The following is a 21,843-nucleotide window of genomic DNA, read 5'->3' on the forward strand; positions in this document are numbered from 1 at the left end:
CATACCTTTGCTCATTTCAGTCAGGAGATAAACACCTGTGTTGAAGCCTTTAAAGAGGAGATGGTAATAGTTTAGTTGTCCTTTCTGAGATGTGACTAGAAGGTAGTATGGCTGTGTTAGAACTCTTGAACCAAGAGATGTTGGTTCAAGAGATGCCAACTCACCCTTTAGTACAAGAATATTTAATTTGGGATCCGAACTGGATGTCTTTGATCACATGCACCATGCCATTCACAGGATCTGAAGGATTAGGACATGATTTACCTACAGGAAAGAAACAGAAATTTGGAGCCAAGTAGAGTAAACTAAAAATTTTTTTTAGTACATAAGGTCTCAACCTGCCTGTAGCTTACTGAGGAACACACGCAGTTCTGATGGTTCCACAGATTTTGCTACCTTAAGGAAACTCACCAGACTGCCTTGGGATCAGCTCCCTTTCAAAAAAAACTTCCCTTTCAGATCTGTTTCATCCCCATATTATGCCTCCCAGAAAAATGTAAACTTTGTTATTATCTGTAATTCAATTCAACTGGTATAATCCAAAGATCTCAAAGCCCAAGACTGTCACATCTTTTAGTTATTTAATCCACTTCTCTTTCTTGTCCCAAGTCATTCATTACTTAATTTTAGTCATGAAAATGGGAGACCCCCAGTGAATGGGGATTTCCCTCAATCATGTCCTGCAATGTCTGTTTCTCATGAAATAAATTTGTAATGAAGGCGCCAGGAACTCAAAGCAGTAAGAAGGTATGATCTACAAGAATAATTCTTATATGTATTGCACCTTGGCAAACTAATTGTCATATGCAACTCAGTTACAAAATTTGAACAAATTGAATCAGATCTTACAGATGTTTGACTAACAGAAGGGTTCCCACTCCAGAGTTACTTACGTGTGCACCTGTTCTTAGCACTAGTCCAGACTGAGTTGTTTTGGCAGATGATAGAAAACGGTCTTCCATAATAACCAGGGCGGCATTCATAGTTCAGATATGTCCCATTGGGAAACTCAGACTCATCAATTAGTTTGGTAGGCCTGGCAAATGGAAGCCATTCTGGGGCATTGCATTGACCTGGAGATCAAGACCATAGCAGCATCAAAGTTAATGGAGAAATTACCATACTTTTTGTTTCTTTTTTGAGACAGAGACTGGCTTCGTCACCCAGACTGGAGTGCAGTGCCACTATCTTGGCTCACTGCAACCTCCGCCTCTTGGGTTCAAGCAATTGTCCCTACCTCAGCTTCCTGAGTAGCTGGGATTACAGGTGCCCACAACCACACCTGGCTATTTTTCATATTTTTAGTAGAGATGGGGTTTTACCGTGTTGGCCAGGCTGGTCTCGACTCCTGACCTCAGGTTATCCGCCCACCTTGGCCTCCCAAAGTGTTGGGATTACAGGAGTGAGCCACGGTGACCCTGTTGAAATTCCCATTCTACCTTCTCTTTCTCTCCAATATACTTCATAGATGTGATCAAAAAAGAAAAAGAACACTTCAATAATAGCCAAGCGGTGCAGGAGTGGTGGCTCATGCCTGTAATTCCAGCACTTTCAGAGGCCAAGGTGGGTGGATCACTTGAGGTCAGGAGTTTGAGACCAGGCTGGCCAACATGGTGAAACCCTGTCTCTCCCAAAATACAAAAAGTTAGCAGAGCATGATTGCACGTGCCTGTACACATGCCTGTGAACAGCTACTTGGGAGGCTGACACAGGAGAATTGCTTGAACCCAAGAGGCAGAGGTTGCAGTGAGCCAAGATTGTGCCACTGCACTCCAGCCTGGGTGACAGAGCAAGATTCCATCTTAATAACAATAATAATAGCAAAGGGACTTACTCCTTTACAGCAGTGCTCCCCAACCTTTTTAGCACCTGGGACTGGTCTTGTGGAAGACAATTTTTCCATGAATGGAGGGTGCAGGGGAATGGTTTTGAGATGGAACTGTTCCACTCAGATCATCAGGCATTAGGTTCTCATAGGGAGCATGCAACCTAGATCCCTTGTATGCACAGTCCACAATAGGGTTTCTGCTCCTATGAGAATCGAATGCTGCCTCTGATCTGACAGGAGGTGGAGCTCAGGCAGTAATGCTTGGCTGCTCACCTCCTACTGTTCTGCTCAGTTCCTAACAGGCCACCGGACAGTACCAGTCCATGGCCCAGGTGTTGAGGACCCCTGCTTTAAAAGATGCCTCAGAAATGGGCTCATTTTAAAAAATTCAGCATCCATCCATTCAAAAAGTCTCTGCTAGTTTGAAGGCAACTAAGCTATTTTTATTATCTTTCACTAAAGGATAAGCTGAATTTCACAGCTTCAAAATTTAGTTAATCAGTAAATGCCTGTGCTGTGGCTTCGTCTCTCCCATCATCCTGTATAATTCTTTCTTGTAACAAGATCAGTCAGTGAATCCAATCTGTTAATATCTATTCAAATCTTCTAGATACTTACTGATTTTGGGGGGACTACTTGTTTTACTAGATACTAAATGAGTTGTGTTAAAATATTTTATTTATTGTACATTTGTCTATTTCTTTTTATAATGTTGTCCATCTTTTATATTATATATTTTGAGGTTATTAAGATTATAAAAATTTAAATTGCTATATTTTATGGTAGAGCAACCTTCTTTATTATAATAAAATATCTCTATCTCTAGAAATGAATATTGCCTAAAATTCTACTTTGTTTACTTTATTTGTGGGACAAATAAAAAACAAATAAGACGGGAGATTTACTCCCCAGTATATAAATTCTAATTTTGAATATACAGTAGTCACCCACTTATCTGTGGGGGACATGTTCCAAGACATTAGCCAATACCCGAAACCTCAGATAGTACCAAACCTGATAGGTGTCAGTTAGAACACATTTCTGTTCACATCTTCCACCCACAAATTTAATGCCTTTCCCCTCTTAGCTAAGCACTTAGCATGCACTGTGGTTGTAACTTTTGCAGTTTGAAGTGTGACAGCAAAACTAGCACAAATTTATTTTTCCTTCTTCACAATTTCATTGATAGAAGATTCCTTCTTACCTTTGGTCTTAGCAACTTCAACATACAATGTTTTTCTTTCCTTATTAAGTGGACAACTTTCACCTTTTCACTTAAAGGAAGCACTTGCTACTAAACTGGACCCTAATGGTAATGAACTCCCTTACTAGGCTCAGCTAAAATTTTGAGAATCTATATGGAAAGGTGTGGTAGGCTAAGTAAGGACCTCTCAAAGATATCCATGTTCTGACCCCTGAAGCCTGTGAATGTTACCTGTAATGGTAAAAGGGCTTTGCAGATGTGATTATCTGCAAATGATGAGATGGGCAGATTATCCTGGGTTATCTAGGTGGGCCTTAAATGTGATCACAAGGGTCCTTAGAAAAGGGAGGCAAGAGGGTGAAAGGAGACAGAAGAAGGATATTTAAATACACTATGGTGCTGGTTTGGAAGGTAGAGGAAGGAGGCCATGAGCCAAAGGATGGAAGCAGCCCCTGGAAGCTGGAAAGAGCAAGAAAACCCCTGCTCCCCTGGAGCCTCCACAAGGAACACAGCCTTATGGATCTATTTTAGATGTCGGCCTCCAGAACTGAAAGAGAATACATTTCTGTTGTCTTAAGCAACTAAGTTTGTGGAAATTTGTTACAGCAGCAATAGGAAATTAATACAAAAAGAGAATGGTATGTAGTGTTAAAAATGTTGGGTTCATAGATTGAATCTTGAACCCAATGTCTTCTACTTAATGGCTATGAGGTCTTAGGCAAACCGCTTAATCTTGCTGGGTCTCAGTTTCATCTTCATAAAGGGAATAATATTTTCCTACCAGGTTTGCAGGGAGAATCAAAAGTAGTATATGCTGTCACATACACAGAAGGCACTTCATAAATTATACTTACGATTATTTCCCTTAGAAAAGGAAGGGGGGGACTTCTAAGAGTTAAATTCGATTATTCCGCTAAAGTGGGAGTACTTGCTTTGCTTCCAAGAGTTCGTTTTCTGCTTCTTTGCTGAGCTAGTTTGGAATGGGCCTATGTTGTCGGGAATGCACCGGATGACCTCAGTGACTGGTGACCTCAGCTCTCCTGAGTGAGTGTGCCCCCCGATTCAGCCTGGGACTTCTCGTCTGCATCTCATGAGTTCCATCATAGTGCCCACGGGACCCCGGACAGAGAGGAGAATTCCTAAGGTTGTCTTTTCCCTGTTGACAATGGCTTTAGTCAGAATTAGAAGCCTAACTCTGTGCTTTCTACTGAAGCAAAGGACGATGCTCCAAGAAAGCTCATATTTCTTACTTATTTTTCCCAGACAGCCTGTATCCATTATCACAAATTTGCCTTATTAAGCCAGCAGTTGTTAAGCAAGGAAGCCCTTGTCTATGTTTTCTGCTTCATCTCGTGCCACTTGGTCCCCTCACCAAGGTGTGGCCCTTTCCCCTTTCTCAGTTTCCCGAAGACAAACATTTTTCCCCTGTCTATGACATGCCTTCTGTGTGATGCATTTTTATCTTTGCTCTGACTTCAATTCTTCCTCCAGGTGTCTGCTGAAATGTCACTTTCTTATAGAAGCCTTCCCTGGCCTGCCTATGGCCATACCACCCTGAACACACCCAATCTCACCTGAAGCCTTCCCTGACCCTCTTAGGGATTTGGAATCTAAACTACTTTCCTCTACCCCACCCTATAATAATTTCTATTCAGACCCTTTGCTTTTCCTTTCATATCAATAATTGTTTGTTATTACAATTTGTGCTTTTTATCTTTGTGTGCTTTTAGAAGTATCTATTTCTCTCAATACATATTAGATATGCATAATTTAAAAGCAAGAGATGATGTGTTTTTTGTACCTCTAAATTAATACCTAGCCCTGGTGCTTAGCACTCAATTATAAGCACTCAATGCATATTTGTTGCAATGAACAACAAATGAAGAATTACTTATAAAACTTAAAAAAAAATCAAGAATCCAAGCTATGTCCCCTAAATCTCTGATTTAGTGGGTCTAGGTTAGAGCCCAGGAGTCTATAGTTTTAAAAATTTTCACAGCTGATTTTGATAGATAAAAGCAATTTGAGGACCACTGTTAAAAAAAAAAAAACCACTGAGTAAAACAGTTCCTTTTATTTTCAGTGTTATGCATTCACCTTTCCTCTAGTTGATATGTGGGATGAAATACAATTCTGATATTTGTCTTATCCACTGATGATGGACAAAGGAAGAGATTCCATGTGAAGTGCCTAGCGCCAAAAGCTGTATTGAGAGGGGTAAATGTCACAGCAAAGTTTGCAACGAGAGGATAGAACGAGACCTAAAGTAACAAAGCAAATTGAATGAACCATTCTTGGCAAAAGTTCCTTCCCCTTAATTACATAATATTCTCACCTGCATAGTAGTATATGAATAGTATAGGTAATTATAAAAAGTAAAGTTGTATAATAGCTCAAAAAAGGAATAGATGAGCCTTCAACAAAGAAAGCTTGATGTAGTTTCCTTTCCCTCCTTTATTACCAATCCCTCAATTGTGGCTAGTTCCTATGATAAATATATTAATGTAAAATCCACAAACTGAAGACCTACCATAATTTAAAAATGTTTTTACAGCTTTATCAAGAAATATTACATACAATGATTGATGAGTATTTAAAGTGTACAATTCGATTACTTATAACATATGTATGCGTTGTGAAACCATCACCAAAATGAAGACAATAAACATTTCCATCATACATCCCACCCACACAGAGTTCCCTCATGTCCTTCTGTAATCCATCCAAATGTCCACTTCCTTCTCTAGGCAACCTTCAATGTGTTTTCTCTTACTACAGATTGATTTGACTTTCTAAAATTTCATATAACCCGAATCACTTCGTTTATATTCTGTCATATAAAGGAAATCACTCAGGTGGTTTTCTCTTACTACAGATTGATTTGACTTTCTAAAATTTCATATAACCTGAATCACTTCATTTATATCCTATTGTATAAAGGAAATCACTCAGGTGTTTTATTTTTATGATTTAGCCTTCACACAGCATAATTAGAGATCCATCTAGGTTGCTGCATGTATACAAATTGTTTCCTTTTGTTGCTGGGTAGTATTCAACTGTATAAATATATCTTAATTTAGTTTATCCATTCACTTGTTGAGGGACATTTGGATTGTTTCCACTTGTTGGCTATCACAAACAAAACTGCTATGAAAATTCATGTACAAGTCTTTGTGTGGACATATGATTTCATTTCTCTTGGGTAAAAACCTAAGAGTACAATGCTGAGTGTGTGTCTAAGGTTTTAAGAATCTGTTGAACTATTTTCTAAAGTTAATGTTATAATTTTACCTGCCAAATAGCAGTATATTATAATTCCAGTTACTCCACCTTATCGCCAGCACTTGACTTGGTCAATCTTTTTCATTTTAGCCATTCTAGTGGGTATATATTTTAGTCTCATTTCGGGTTTTGTCTTGTATGACTCAGCCCACTTTCACATTCTCCTGGTTCACATATTCCATTCAAAGCAAGTTGATTTATTCTGTGCTATACCCACAATTAACACATCATCACTTTCATGTCTGTTGCAATATGAGCTGTCAAGCCAAAGAACACTCTGCTTTCCATTCTGCACACTTACCCTTTAAGGAATAGACTTGCACTTGCTTTGCTTAGGCACCTCTATCGGTTTAAAAAAAGAGCATGCCCTTTCAAATATATAAATTTATAAATTATATATGTACACAAATATAAATTATATACCTCAATATAAATTTGCTTTGTTAATCATCATGACTTAGCACAATCATTAGCTAACATCTAATGGGACAAAAAACAGTCACACTGAGTTTCCCTGTTCACAATAGTGAATGTAAAGCTTATTTCGACAGTCTTCATGATACTTTCTACATTTTTTGGTTTCATCAAGTTGTGATCAGTTGTGATTAGACTGACAGCATTTCTTCCTCTTAATGCCTCCGACAAAAAGTGTGTATACATGTGTCTTTGCGGGGAGTGTGAGAGGGATTGTCAACTCTGCCAGTTTCTTGTTTTCTGGAATTGGTTTTATTACAGGGAATTTCACCCAGTATTTCTGTGTAAGACACTTTTGATGTTACCTGTCCAAATGTGAAGTTTATTTTAGATTAAAATAGATAATATAAATCACACATCCACTTATCCGAGCATATGTAAACCAAAATACATCACAAAGCACAGAAAGCAAATTGGAGTTTCCCTTCTATCTTGCACCTTTACCTAGCAGGGATAACCAAACCAGATCCTACACGAGGACCACGTGAGGGCGCCAGAGTCCACCCTATATTAAACACTGCCTGGTAAAGCTTAATTCGCTTACTGTTTTATCGCTCAGAATGTAGTCCATCCCCATGAATGTGAGCCGGAGAATATGTGTTCTGCTGTTGTTGGATGAAGTCATCTATATATGTCAATTATATCCAAGTGGATTGATGGTGCTGTTGAGTTCAAGTATGTCCTTATGGATTTTCTGCCTGCTGAATCTGCCCATTTCTGATAAGGAGACTTCAGCACCTTTTCTGATATCAGAAAGATATCATAGAAGTCTCCAACTATGATAGTAAATCCATCTATTTCTCCTTGCAGTTCTATGGGTTTTGCCTCACATATTTTGTCTCTCCGTCAGGTGCATACATATGGGATATTGTTATGTTTTCTTGGATAATTGGCCCCTTTATCATTATATGATGCCCCTCTTTATCCCTAATAATTTTTCTTGGTCTGAAGTCCGCTGTGTTTGAAATTAATACAGCTATTCCTGCTTTCTGTGACTAGCATTAGCATAGTATATCTTTATCCATTTACTTTTAATATATATTGTGTATATTTAAAACGGTCTTGTTGTACACAATATATACTTGGGTCTTGTTTCTTGATCCACTCTGATGATCTCTGTTTCAAATGATGCATTTAGATCATTGACACTCAAAATGATTGTTGATATAGTTGGTTTAGTTTTGTTACTGGTTTCTATTTGTTGCCTTTGTTCTCTTGTTCTCTGTTTCTATTTTTTGTCTTCCATTCTTTTCCTGCCCTTTATTGTTTTTTGTTTTGTTTGTTTGTTTCTTTTTTTTTTTTTTTTTGATATGGAATTGCGCTCTGTCACCCAGGCTGGAGTGCAATGGCACGATCTCGACTCACTGCAACCTCTGCCTCCCAGGTTCAAGTGATTCCCATGCCTCAGCCTTCCGAGTAGCTGGGACTACAGTCACCCGCCATAATGCCCCGGTAATTTTTGTATTTTTGTAGAGACAGGGTTTCACTATGTTGGCCAGGCTGGTCTTGAACTCCTGACCTCAGGTGATCCGCCCACCTCAGGCTCCCAAAGTGCTGGGATTACGGGCATGAGCCACCGTCCCCGGCCCTCTTTATTGTTTTAACTGAGCATTTTATATGATGTAATTCTCTCTTCCTTATTAACATATAAATTATAGTTCTTTTTTTCACTTTTTTCAGTGTTTGTTCTACATTTGCAATATCTATTTGCAGCTAATCTAAGTCCTCTTTCAAATAGCACTATACCACTTTACGGGTACTGTGAGTAACTCATAATAACAAAACAATCCTAGTTCCTCTGCTATTTTTTGTCCTATGCAATCTGTTTCTAGATTCACTCTTTCAGTGCTAGTAAAGCCATATACCTTTCACTCATCCTTTCCTGATCATAGGAGTTGAGGTTTCTCCCTTTTCAGTGATCCTGCAGTCTTGCACCACTTCTTAGTCATGGTTTTTCAGACATGCATGCGGGTTTTCAGATTACAAAACACTGTCACATGCATTACACCATCTGATTTTCAAAACACCTCTCTCAGAGATCAGGAAGTCATTTATGATCATTTTATACATGTGGACACTGAAGGTCAGTGATGTGACTTAACTTCCTGGGTCCAAGACACCAGCTGGTAAGTAGCAGAGGCTGGAAAAAGCAGAACGCTGGCTTCCTAATAAGTAGATTTCATGAAACTCCACCACCTACTTCTATATGCATACACCTTGGGTGCATAGCTCTTGTACTTATTTAAAATTCCAAAGGACCATGTACACTGGAAGCATCCATCAGCATTTTAAAATTTAAATTATGTCAGCAACAAAATTTCTAGGTAGTTTAGTTTAGGCTGTTTCACATTTGGAGGTTATTGTGATAACCTCAGTAAATTTTTTTTTGCAATTAATAGTGTCTGGGATTGTTTATAACGGTAACTTAATCAACATAGGCTAACTAAAACAACATTCTGGTAAGAAGAGGGCCAGTACTCCCAAGGATGACACAAATTCCTAAGCATTGACAATAGATTGCTTAACTTTCTGGGCATGCTTCTCTCCTAAAAATAAAATTGTAAGTTTTATCACATCTCTGCACCTGACGGGTTACTTCCCAGTGCCCAAGAGATCAAATATTAATAACAACTCTTGCAGGACTTGGCTCTACTTTATTTATTTATTTGTTTACTCTTTTAGAGAAGAAGTAACACTCAAATAATGAATGTAAAGTGTCTAGTGGCAGAGAAGGGTGAACCGGGAGTTGTCAGGAATAGGCTGGAAAAAACAACCAAGACTGTCACTTCAAGTGATATGTTGCCAGTGAGTCTAGGCGACCAAGAAGACTTCTGGGGAGCCCAAAATAATAATAGAAGGGTTCGAACTGAAGATGTTTACCTATTTGAAGTTAAGAAAAAGGAAGAGATGTGGCCTCAAAATTTCCATAAGAATTGTAATAGGCGTTATTTTGTACTAAACACGTCACTAAAATGCGAACTGTAAACATATCTACTGTCCCTTCTACCTGCAGCGGTTACATTGCATGTTCTGGGGCTTCCCTTGCTCTTCTAATCCCCAAGTGCCTGGCATGCATCTGTCTTGAAGTATGCTGTCAATTAAGTGCATCATGATGATGGCGGTGTTGGCTCGGGGTGGGGGACGAGGACAGTTCCATGCGGGGCAGTTGTCAGGTAATACCTGCATCCCTAGGACTGCTTGTCTAAACACCATTGGGAGCAAAGGGCAGAGGTAACGGTTGGGGGATAGAAATGGACTCGGGGACAGGCCCTGTGTTAGACACTCGACAGGCTTTATGCCACTGAGGCAGCAACTCCACAATGCAGAGATACCAGTGTCCCCATTTTACAGAAGAGCAAACAGACTTAGGTGTTCTAACTTGCCTCACAGTTAAGTTTCTAGGACCAGAACTCAGGGTTGTCGGATCCCCAAGTCCCCTTTCCCTAGGATCAACGCCACGTCTTGGCTGTAGCCAGCCTAGACTGTGAATACACAAAGGCAAGGAATTTCTTGCGGCACCCGCTCAGCATCTGCGCCTTCCTCTGCGCTGGTCACGACTTAAGCCCCTGCACTTGGGAACTCCACGCTTACCCAGAAGCAGCGAGGGTCTCCAGTGAGCAGAAGGATCCCACACCCGCCGCCCTGCCGGGTCGCGCGCTCAGCGCACCCATCGCGCTGCCTTCGGACCCGGGCGCGCAGAGCAGGGCAGCCTAGCGCGGCACGCGAGTTCTCTGCGGGGCCCTGTGTGAATCATCCGCCCGGGTGCCTCCCCACGCCCACCAGCGTCTCACCCCAGGCCACCGGCAGCGCGAGCAGCACCACGACCGCCAGCAGGGATACTCCGCAGCAGAAGGGCAGACCGGGCGCCGGCGGCCCGACAGGCTCCGGGCTTCTTGGAGAAGAGGCCCCCATTCTCCCCAAGCACATCTACAAACCAGATTTGATCTCGAAGAAAACTGAAATAAGAGGAAAAGCGCAGCGAAAATAGGCGCGACCAATCCTTGTGCTCCGCGCCCAGAGTATGGGGAGGGCTGCGGGGTTCCGGGACAAACTGCTTTTGACCACAGCTTCCCCTTCATGGGCGAGGCCGTGTTTACTCCCCATTTGCATTGTTTCTAACGAGTTTCGCCGGCAGAGCCCACCTTGCCGACCCAGGTGCAGCAGCAGAGCTTGACAAAGCGTGGGCTTCGGATGGATCCCGCGGGCGAGGCCCTGCGCTTCCAGACAAAGGCGGTGGATGATGGCAGCTCGCCTCCAAACACCCTGCTTGACTTTTCCTCTTCGCAAGAATGTGTGTGGGAAGGTCAGCTAATGAAGTGCCTCCTCTCCCTGTTGAAGGGCAATTGCAGGCCATGTGTACAGTGTACAGGGAATGTGAAGAACCAATTTCCTTATCCTGAATTGAGACGTCGTGCCATTGTAAGATTTTAAAAAAGGGAGGGACAATTAGATATATATTTAAAAAATGTAAATCTGTGTATAGTATGGAAGGTAGATTAGAATAGGGCAATAATGGACTGGGAAGACCAGTCACGGAGCTTTTGCCGACATCCAAGTGAGGTTTGATGGCGGCCCTGACTGGGTGGATAAAGCGAACAATTAACAAAGATATTGGAGATGGAATGAACAGTTGCTCATGTATTGGATTTTGGTTACTTCCTTTCTTAAGGTTGGTGGTGAGAAGAAAGCAATCAAGTTAGCCCCCTTGCGATAGTTTGCTGAGAATGATGGTTTCCAGCTTCCACAATGAGAACACATGGACACAGGAAGGGGAACATCACACACCGGGACCTGTTGTGGGGTGGGGGGAGGGGGGAGAGATAGCATTAGGAGATATACCTAATGTAAAGGACGAGTTAATGGGTGCAGCACACCAACATGGCACATGGATACATATGTAACAAATCTGCAGGTTGTGCACATGTACCCTAAAACTTAAAGTATAATAAAAAAAAAGAAAAAAGAAAGAAATAATTAAATAATTAAGTTAAAAAAAGGTAGAAAAAAATAATATTTTATCTTTTTTATTGGGGGTGGCCTGTCCTTCTGACATGTACTGCCTGTCTGTACGTATGCTATTTTGCTACTTATCCTGGGTTTTTCTCTTAAAATAATTTTGAGTTTAAACCTTGATTTTGTTGTTGTTGTTGTTGTTGCTAATTTTATGTTAAACTTGTTTTCCTTAACTATTAAAAGGAGACATGATTCAGAAAAAAAAAAAAAAAGAGTTAGCCCCAGGATTAGAAATGAATGGTGGTGCTACTTATTGAAATAAGAAATATGGATGTATGGATGTAGGAGTGACAGATTTAGGGCAGAGGGTTAAGTATTCACGGATGAATATATTCCTCCTATCTATCTGTGATCCTGTGCCCTTTAACCAATCTCTCTCCATCTCCCATTGTCTCTCCCTTCCCCAGCCTCTGGTAACCAGTATTCTACCCACTACTTCTATGAGATGAGCTTTTTTAGAGTCCACATATGACTGATATCATACAGGATATGTCTTTCTGTGCGCATTGGTTTCCATTAGGCTTTCTCCCAAAATTCTAGTGGAAGAAATGCCTACTTTGATCATATCACTTATCACACTTTTTAATACATCCAGTGACTTTTTTAAAGGATTTACTATCATCATTTCAAGTTATTCTCAACAGAGTAATGGGAGTAGCAGCCAGATTGTAGTAGGCTTAGGAAAAGAGAAGAGGAGAAGGCTCGGTTCCCCAGTTTTACATCACATGCTATCAGAAGGTGCCACTCCTTACCTCTTCTGCTTGTATCCATCTCCTAGTATCTACTTTCTCCCCTCATTCCTTGAAGGTTTTAGCTCCTGGCTCATGGCCACCTTCTCCACTATTACTTCTGCCACAGTCCCTGGTGATTTCAACACTCATAGCAATAGTATTTTCAAATCCCTGGCCTTCCAGTGCCTTGACCTCTTCTCTGCCTGTGGTCTTGTCCTCCACTCTCCTCTGACTCTAATGCTCACGTGCATGCTCTGAAACTTGTCACCTTCACTGCAACCCTCAATGATTTCAATGATCCCACTCTCTAACCACCAATCCTACTCTTCTCTTTTACCCTAGTACCGTTAAACTGAATCCAGCAATCTTTGTCTGTCTCAGTGCCTGCAGCCCATTGATCGTATCTCTCTCAGCCTCTCACCCCCTTTGTGTCTTCACTTTCATCACTACCAGGTTAAATTCCATACTCTGTCATTACAATCACCATCTTGCACCCACCGTTAGCTCCTTCACCCTTCTCTTTGTTTGTTATAGCCATCGGACAAAACAACATTCCTGGTTAGAATCAATTCTCTATTATTTTGCTCCCATACCTGTGAAACCGAATGTGGCTAGAAAAGACACACAGCCACAATGACTAGCCTTACTTTAGTAACAAATAATTTCAAATGGACCATTATACTTCTGCCTGACATTCCTACTATTGTTTGTCTAATCCATTTATTCTCCCATTCTCCTAAATGACTATTTCATATTTTTATTTTGACATTTATTTCTGACACCTTCTCCAACATTTTTAATTCCTGTGAATGGCTTTGTTTCTTTCTTTCTTGAGAAAATAGAAACAATCAAATAGATCTACAATTTTCTACCATCACTCCACCCAAATTCTTGTATTTGGCCCATGTAACCTCCTTCTCTCCTGTTAATATAGTTATACTGTTCACAGTCTAAGTCTAAGGGTGATCTCTCCACTTGTGCCCTAGATTCGATTTGCTCTCACTCACTCAAGGAAACCAGCAATTCTCACTTCCTCCAGCATTATCATATCCCTCTTTCTGCTGGATTTTTACCATCAGCTTGCAAACAAATTATTTCTCCAAGTACAGCAGGTGTATTTTTTCTCTTCAGTTTTTTCCTCCCATTTAATATTCCTTTTGCTTAGAACGCTCTTTGCCCAGATATCTGTCTGCACGGCTACTACCTCATCTCCTTGAGTTATTTGGCTCAAATGAGACCTTCTTAATGGAGCCTTCCTTGGCCACTATTTAAAATTGCACATTAATTCAGAACTTCCTTTCCTTTTTGCCTGTTTTATATAGATTAAAAAATTATACTTATCATTTTTTCATTTTATTACCATCTGAAAATCTGCTTATTGTGTGTCTCTCCCACTAGAATAAAAGCTGCATGAGAACATGTCAGTTTACCACTGCCAAATCCCATGACCTAAAATAATGCTTAGCACAGAGAAGGAGCTCCATAATTATTACTTGAATGAATGACTACAGTGGTTGAGACAGCTAAGGTCAACACTCTTTCAGAAAATTTGGTGTAAGAGAGATAGTTTAAACGAGAAACATAGATGGTTTGGGGGAAGATTTGTTTTCAGATGGAAGTGAAGGTGGATATCTGTTGCTCTAAATGGGTCCTTTCCTCTGGGATTTGCCCCTAGATTTTTCCATCGGGAAATCCTCTCTTTTCCATAGTTCAATGTGATTCTGGAAGACTATGGTTTCTCGACCTCAATATTATTGACATCGTGGGCCAGATAATTCTTTGTTCTAGAGGGCTGTCTTGTGCCTTGGAGGATGTTTGGCAGTATCCCTGGCCTCTACCTACTAGAGGCCGGAAGCCCTTTCCTCCTCCAGTTGTAGTAACCAAAAATGTCTCTAGACACTGCCAAATGTCCTTGGGAGGGCAAAGTCATCCCACTTGAGAACCAATGAGGTAGACCAACCCTACCCCCATCTCCAAGGCTGGGCAGGCAACTCAGGCCTTGCCCTGTGTTTATTTCACTGTCCTGCTCCTAGTTATTGCTTCCTTTGGGGGCATGTAACCCTATTTGGAGAATGAGAGCTATTGAAGGGACTTTTGAAAGACTTATTGGACAAGAGAAGCTCTTTGTACTGAAAGGCTAAGCTGATGAGACGTGCGCTTCGCATCATCAGTAAATATTTTGCCGGTTTTTAGGGAGTGTCTTCCAGAGAATGAAGCCAGCCAGGAAAAGCAGAAGGAGAAGATATTCCTGAAGGCACGCTTTGACTATTCCTGTTTCGACAAAAGCCAGCTACACGCTTGGACTTTTCTGTCATGTGATTTAGTAAAATTCATTTTTGGTCTAAGCCAGTGTGAGGTGGATTTCTGTCACATGCAGCTCAGCAGGTCTTGGCTTCAGGAGTTTTGGAGGTGGAACGAAGGAACCAGTGATGAGAGAGGGTCCAACTGAAGGAATAATATCCTGGAAAAGACAGAAAGGGATGAGAGAAAGATATAGGCTGTGAAAAGTGGAAGACAGACATGAGGGTAAGGGTGAGTGGATGTAGACAGGACGGAAGGTGGAGGGAGAGGAAGTTGAGAGAATTACCTTCGGATGTTTTCATCATCCCTTCATAGAAGGAATAATGAATGAATGTAGAATAGAGTAGATGGTTCGAGGTGAGTGAACAGACAATGTGGGGAAATGAAAGTGTTGCTGACTGTACACGAATAAAAGATGCTGAAGAGCATCCCACTTCTGGGTATGGATCCAAAAGAATTGAAGGCAATGTCTGAAAACATATCTGCACACCCATGCTCATGGAAGCACTATTCACAATAGTAAAGAGGTGGAAACAACCTGATATGGTTTGGATCTGTGTCTCCACCAAATATCATGTCAAATTGTAATCTCCAGTGTTGGAGAGGGGCCTACTAGGAGGTGATTGGATCATGAAGGCGGATTTCTCGTGAATGGATTAGCTTGGTACTATGTAGGGAGTGAGTTCTCACCAAATCTAGTAGTTTAAAAGTGTGTAGCACCTGCCCCCTCTCTCTCTTCCTCCTGCTCCCACCGTATGAGATGCCTTGCTCTCCCTTTGCCTTCCTCCATGGTTGTGAGTTTCCCAAGGCCTCCCCAGAAGGCAGGAAGAAGTCAGCATCATGCTTCCTGTACAGACCCTGGAACCATAAGCCAACTAAACCTCTTTTGTTTATACATTACCCAGTCTCAGGTATTTCTTTATAGCAATGTGGGAAGAAACTAATACAGAAAATTGGTACCCAGGAGTGGGTCATTGCTATAAAGATACCTGAAAATGTGGCAGCAACTTTGGAATTGCGTAACAGGCAGAGGTTGGAAAAATATGGAGGGCTCAGAAGAATGCTGTGTTCCCATCCAAATCTCATGTCGAATTGTAATCCCCAGCTGTTGGAGGTGGGACCTGGTTGGAGGTCATTGGATCATGAGGGTGGATCCTTCATGAATGGTTTAGCACTATCCCCTTGGTGCTGTTCTAGTGTGTGGCACCTCTCCTTTGCTCCTGCTTCTGCCATGTAAAACATGCCTGGCTTCCCTCTTCACCTTCTGCCATAATTGTCAGTTTCCTGGGGGCCTCCCCAGAAGCTGAGCAGATGCCAGTGTCATGCTTCTCATACAGTCTTTGGAACCACGAGCCAATTAAAACTCTTTTCTTTATAAATTACTCAGGTATTTCTATATTGCAGTGTAAGAACAGACTAATACACAACCTAATATCTACTGACAGATAAATGGATAAACAAAATGTATAAACAAAATTGCATATACACACAATGAATTTCTTTCTTTCCTTAAAAAGGAAAGAAATTCTGACACATGCTACAACATTAATGAACTTTGAGGACATTATGCTAAGTGAAATAAGTCAGTCACAAAAGGACAGGTACTGTATGATTCCACTTATGTGAGGTACTGAGAGTAGTCAAATTCATTGTGACAGAAAACGGAATGGTGGTTGCCAGGGACTGAAGGTATGGGGGAATGTGGAGTTACTATATAATGGATATAGAGTCTTGGTTTTATAAGAGAAAAAGAGTTGTGGAGATCTGCTTTACAACAATGTGAATGTACCTAACTCTACTGAACTGTACCCTTAAAAATGGTGAAGATGGTTAATTTTATGTTATGTGTTTTTAATCACAATTTTAAAAAACAACAACAAAAAATGCTGAAGAGCATACCTAGTCTAGGGGAAGGTAGAGAGTAAATTTGTGGTCACCAGTGAGCAAGGTTTTATTTTCTCAATAGTTTAAATGCTGGAACAGAGAAAATTAACAGCTATATCTATATCAAGGGTGATCAAGGGTGTGGTGGGAGAGGATGAGTGAGCCGGGGAAGGTATTGGCTCGACAAATATAAGAGAAAGTCTTGAGGGTGAGGAAATTGAATTTGTGGGTTGAAAGTTTGGCTAAAACGACCAAGTGATGGGATCCTGAATGAATAACTGTTAAATCATGGACTCTAAAGCCCTAAGACTCTCTGTTATCCAAGAGTTCATTGACTCCAAAAAAAAAAAAACAAAATAAGGCAAGTGTTGTATGTTTTCTTTACAATTACAATTTATTGAATGACTAATGTACACAATATTAAGTGAAATTTTACAAGCAACTAGAACTTATCACAAAACTGCTAAAGAAACATCCAAAGCTTGAATTGTACACGAAATCTCTAGGATTAAATCTTGATTCCCATAATTTAAAAAAACTTGTGCAAATTGGAATCACTGAGTGATTATGGAAAGGCAAAGTATATACAGGAATGTGAGAAAAACTCAAACCAAGTAAGGGTAAAAATGAAATGATTAACACCACCAGAGGAGGAAGCTACTATCAAAATAAAACCATACTTCCTAACAAAGGTAAGGCCATCATAACCCCAGAAAATGTTTCATACTTTACTTAGATAATTAAAAACACATTATAACCAAAAGCAGATCGTAACATTGAGTATGCTGATTACAAAAAGAAGATGATGGGTCTAGATACCAGGACAGCTCTTTTTAGTGCCTTCCTTAAAAAGGGCGAAACTTTTTAGAGCCACGTAATTGTTTATAGCCACGGCCTGGCTTCAGGCATGTCACAAGTGAGGCTTCAGAAAGTCCTTGAAGAATACATGGCAGTGAAACTGGGCTCCCAGCTTTACCATAAAGATGTTCTTCTTGAGAATAAGTGCATGTAGGAAGTGATCGCTTACGACATCATTTCATTGATCTTGAGGCCATATAAAGAGACTTGCTGATATTAGAGCAGTTTCTTTCTAATCAATGTTCCGCTGAATTCCAAGCAATGAGGCACACTGAAATACATCATTTCTGTTTAGGAGGCAGCATGAATAGCAGCAGTGCAACTCGAAGTTTAAATAATGCTAACATTCTCTTTACATACCAGTTACAGCTGGTATAACCAACAAAGCATCAAGTCTATTAGAAGATATCATTCTATTGAAAGGCCTTTCTTCATATAACATGCTCTGGAACAAATAACTACATTTTATATACATTCATATAAACATGAATTAAACTAAATGAGAAACGAAAGTAATAATTTTTCTCATTCATATACTCATTCAACTAATATTTGTGTGCTAGCTGTACTCTGTACCTCAACTGGTTTGGATTTAGAGGTTACTAGTATGGTCCCCCTGTCATGACTCACCAGCAGCAGGTTACCTTTTCTTCCTCAACTGCCATCACAGATTTTCTATACCTTGTTTATGGTATGTATTATTACCTATGATATTTATGGGTCCTATTTGTCTTATTAAAATAAATTCCAAGAGGACAGAGGTGGTATCTTTTTTATTTTATTTTATTTTATTTTATTTTATTTTATTTTATTTTATTTTATTTTATTTTAAAATGGAGTCTCGCTCTGTCGGCAGGCTGGAGTGCAGTGGCTTGATCTCAGCTCACTGCAACCTCCAACTCCCTGGTTCAAGCAATTCTCCTGCCTCAGCCTCCTGAGTAGCTGGGATTACAGGCACATGCCACCAAACCCAGCTAATTTTTGTATTTTTAGTAGAGACAGGGTTTCACCATGTTGGCCAAGATGGTCTCGATCTCCTGACCTCGTGATCTGCCTGCCTCAGCCTTCCAAAGTGCTGGGATTACAGATGTGAGCCGCCACTCCTGGCTGGTATCTTTATTTTCTAGATTATGTAGGAGAAAGCAGTTTAAACTCAAACATGAGCTTGCATTCCAACTTTGCCAATGATTGACCCTGAGACCCTGAGACCTTGCCCAAGAGAATCTTTTAGCCTAGGTTTTCTTGGATATTATTTCTTCATCTTGGTATTATCTAGGGAGAACACCCACCTTTCAAAGTGGTCCTGATGGCTAAGTAAGAGAGGGCATGAAAGACTGTCGCGTAACCCCTGGACAGAGTAAACCTTCAAATGTTCATCCCCATTTTCTCATGGGAACCTCAGGTGCACATCTCATGTCGCCTGTCAGCCTTTCTGTACTCCCTATAATTCAGTCTTCAATTCTTAGTTGATGATTTAATGCCTTCCTTTTTCTTCTTAACTCTCTAATACCTCCTTTCCAAGCCTCACTCTCAGCTGAACAATTTGCTTTCTATTCACCGAGAAGACTGAATCATCGGAAGAGAACTTCCACACGTTCACTCCCCATCACAGGTCCCAACCTGCCTTCATCTGCACCTGCAGATTCTGCCCTCCCTCCTGTTACTAAGCCCATGCAGCTAGGAGCTCCTCTGCTTAATCTAGCTTACCCTCCTAGCTTACCCAGACCTTGCTCAAGCAATTCTTCCCTCTCTTTCCGCCATCACTCTTTCCCTTTCTACTAAATTATTCCCATCAGCATGTAGGAATAGGGCATAGCTGCTATTTCTCCAATCTTAAAAAATATTTATGTTGACTTTATGTTTTATTCTTGCTAGCACTTTACTTATTTGCTCCTTTTTATAGGAAAAAACCTCAGGAAGAGTTGCCTATAGTTGATAGCTGCAATTTCTCTCCTTTCATTCTCTCTTAAGCTCAGTCCAGTCAGGCTCCTGCCTCCTTCCTCTCTTCAAAAACTGTCTTGTCAAGTTCAGCAGCAAATTTTGTGCTGCTTGCCTATAATCCCAGCTACTCAGGAGACTGAGGCATGAGAATCACTTGAACCCAGGAAGTAGAGACTGCAGTGAGCTGAGATCACACCACTGCACTCCAGCCTGGGTGACAGAGTGAGACCCTGTCTCAAAAAAAAAAAAAAAATTGTGCTACTGAATTTCAATGGTCAGTTTTCAGGGCTCATTTTCTTGGCCTACCAGCAACACTGGACAGAGTTGATCACTCCCTCCTCGCTAAAATTCTTTCTTTGCCTGACTTTAAGGTTCTTCTCTGGATAGTATCAGAGGCTGCTCCTTCACTCCTTAGTGGGCGCCTTCTCATTCCATGACTCCTGATGTTGGAGGATCCAGGGCTCAATACTTGGACCTTTTCTTTTTGCTAGCCTCTTTCACTTCTCCTCGGAGATCTTATTCAGTCTCATTGTTATGTACATCCACATGATGTCAAAGCCCAAATTTGTATCTCCAGCCTGGACCAATTGCCCAAAATACAGACTTGTACATCAGCTGTCTTCTTGCCAAGTCTATTAGGCATCCACACTTAACATCTCCACAGTGGAACTCCTGATTTTTCTCCCCAATCCTGCTCTTTGCATTCTCAGTCGTGTTAAGTAATGGCAATTCTATCTTTCCGGTTGCTTAGGCAAAAGCCCTTGTGTCATTATTGACAGGTCTCTTCCTCTCATATTCTGATACAAACTATCAACAAATCCTACTGTCACTGTCTTAAAAATGCATGCAGAATCTGGCCTCTTCTCAAAGCCTGGTGGTAGCCACTGACAATTTCTTGCCTGGATGATTGCAGCAGCCTCCTCATTGACTCCCATCTTCCACCCGTGGCTTGCTACAGTCTGTTCTTAACACAGCAGTTAAGGTGAATGTGTTGCTCCTCTCCTTAAAAGCTTCCAAATAAAAACCAATCTCTTTATCATGACCTAGCACACTTTATACAACCATCCTCTCCTGCCCACCATCCCATTACAATGACACAGCAGACTTTGTACGATCATCCTCTCCCCCACATCCCACCCCCATCTCTCTGATTTCATCTCTACAACTCTAGGCCACACTGGCCTCCTTGCTGTGCCACCAACACAGCTGGCACACACTGCCTTATGGCCTTTGCACCTACTGTTCTTTCTGGAATCCTCCTCCCCCATATGGCCACTTGGCTGGCTTTTTTTTTTTTTTTTTTTTTTGAGATGCAGTCTTGCTCTGTTGTCCAGGCTGGGGTACAGTGGCACAGTCTTGGCTCACTGCAACCTCCACCTCCTAGGCTCAAGTGATTCTCCTGCCTCAGCCTCCTGAGTAGCTGGGACCACAGGTGCACACCACCACGCTTGGCTAATTTTTGTATTTTTAGTAGAGACGGGGTTTTACCATGTTGAACAGACTGGTCTCAAACTCTTGACCTTGAGTGATCTGCCCGCCTCAGCCTCCCAAAGTGCTGGGATTACAGGCGTGAGCCACCATGGCCGGCCCTGGCTCTTTACTTCCCTTGAGTTTTTTCTCAAATGACATTCTCTTAGTAAGAGCTTCCCTTGCGACCACCCTGTTCTCTTTATCCCCCTTGCCTGCTTTATTATGTCTCTATATAATGCTTATCATCTTATTTATTTTATTCTTAGTTGTTTTGCTATTTAGTTTAATATTTGTTGAATGGATGAATGGATTAAAAAATTGGAACATTAGTTGGCAAAATGAAGTAGGTAAATGAACAATTGCTATGCATGATTACTGAAGACTTGTGCAATAGTAAGAAGCATGTATATACACCATGAATGCTTTGCTTATTGATAAATACAAGTTGAAGGAAATTTTATATGTAAACTAATATTTCCATTTCATTACATACCACCAGTTTGTCTTCTGATCAGCTTGCTGGGTTGTATGGATCAACAGAATATACTTCTCGTGCTTCTAAATGAAAAGCTTCTTTCTGGCTTGTATTTGTATAATAATTGCTAAACAGAAGAAGAAAGAAAAAAGTAATATCTTTACTCATTGACTACGTTTCAATGTAGCAGTTGTTTGCTTTCCATAATTCCCAACACATGGTAAGTACTTTTGTGGATGGTTTCATTTTTTTAAATTATACTGTAAGTTCTGGGGTACATGTGCAGAATGTGCAGGTTTGTTACATAGGTATACATGTGCCACGGTGGTTTGCTACACCCATCAACCCATCATATACATTAGGTATTTCTCCTAATGCTGTC

The 21,843-nt window shown here is 40.9% G+C and overlaps 2 protein-coding genes across 6 annotated transcripts in view; both read right to left on the reverse strand.

The window, feature by feature from the left end:
* The window catches only part of CR1 (complement C3b/C4b receptor 1 (Knops blood group)), a 106,480-nt gene extending 95,656 nt beyond the window's left edge, over positions 1–10,824 (reverse strand). The window contains exons 1-3 of the mRNA XM_063613605.1: positions 10,580–10,824; positions 894–1,073; positions 165–264 (exon numbers count right to left, since the gene is read on the reverse strand). Coding sequence (XP_063469675.1) covers positions 165–264; positions 894–1,073; positions 10,580–10,715 — 416 coding nt within the window. The 5' untranslated portion in view covers positions 10,716–10,824. The remainder of the gene's footprint in view (positions 1–164; positions 265–893; positions 1,074–10,579) is intronic.
* A 6,268-nt stretch (positions 10,825–17,092) lies between these two features.
* Positions 17,093–21,843, reverse strand: part of CR2 (complement C3d receptor 2) — a 35,770-nt gene continuing 31,019 nt past the window's right edge. For 2 of the 5 annotated variants that reach the window (XR_010114678.1, XR_010114679.1), the window contains 3 exons: positions 21,480–21,588; positions 17,936–18,020; positions 17,093–17,846 (listed from right to left, as the gene is read on the reverse strand). Coding sequence is in view for 3 of the 5 variants with exons in the window: in XM_055234579.2 (XP_055090554.1) it covers positions 21,498–21,588 (91 nt within the window). In the remaining 2 variants the exon portion in view is untranslated. Of the gene's footprint in view, positions 17,847–17,935; positions 18,021–18,040; positions 20,527–21,479; positions 21,589–21,843 lie in introns of those variants that run through there. The other 3 variants (XM_055234579.2, XM_055234577.2, XM_055234578.2) reach the window with 2 other exon arrangements.

This window comes from Symphalangus syndactylus, chromosome 19 (genome assembly GCF_028878055.3).
Source record: "Symphalangus syndactylus isolate Jambi chromosome 19, NHGRI_mSymSyn1-v2.1_pri, whole genome shotgun sequence".
NCBI lineage: Eukaryota > Metazoa > Chordata > Mammalia > Primates > Hylobatidae > Symphalangus > Symphalangus syndactylus.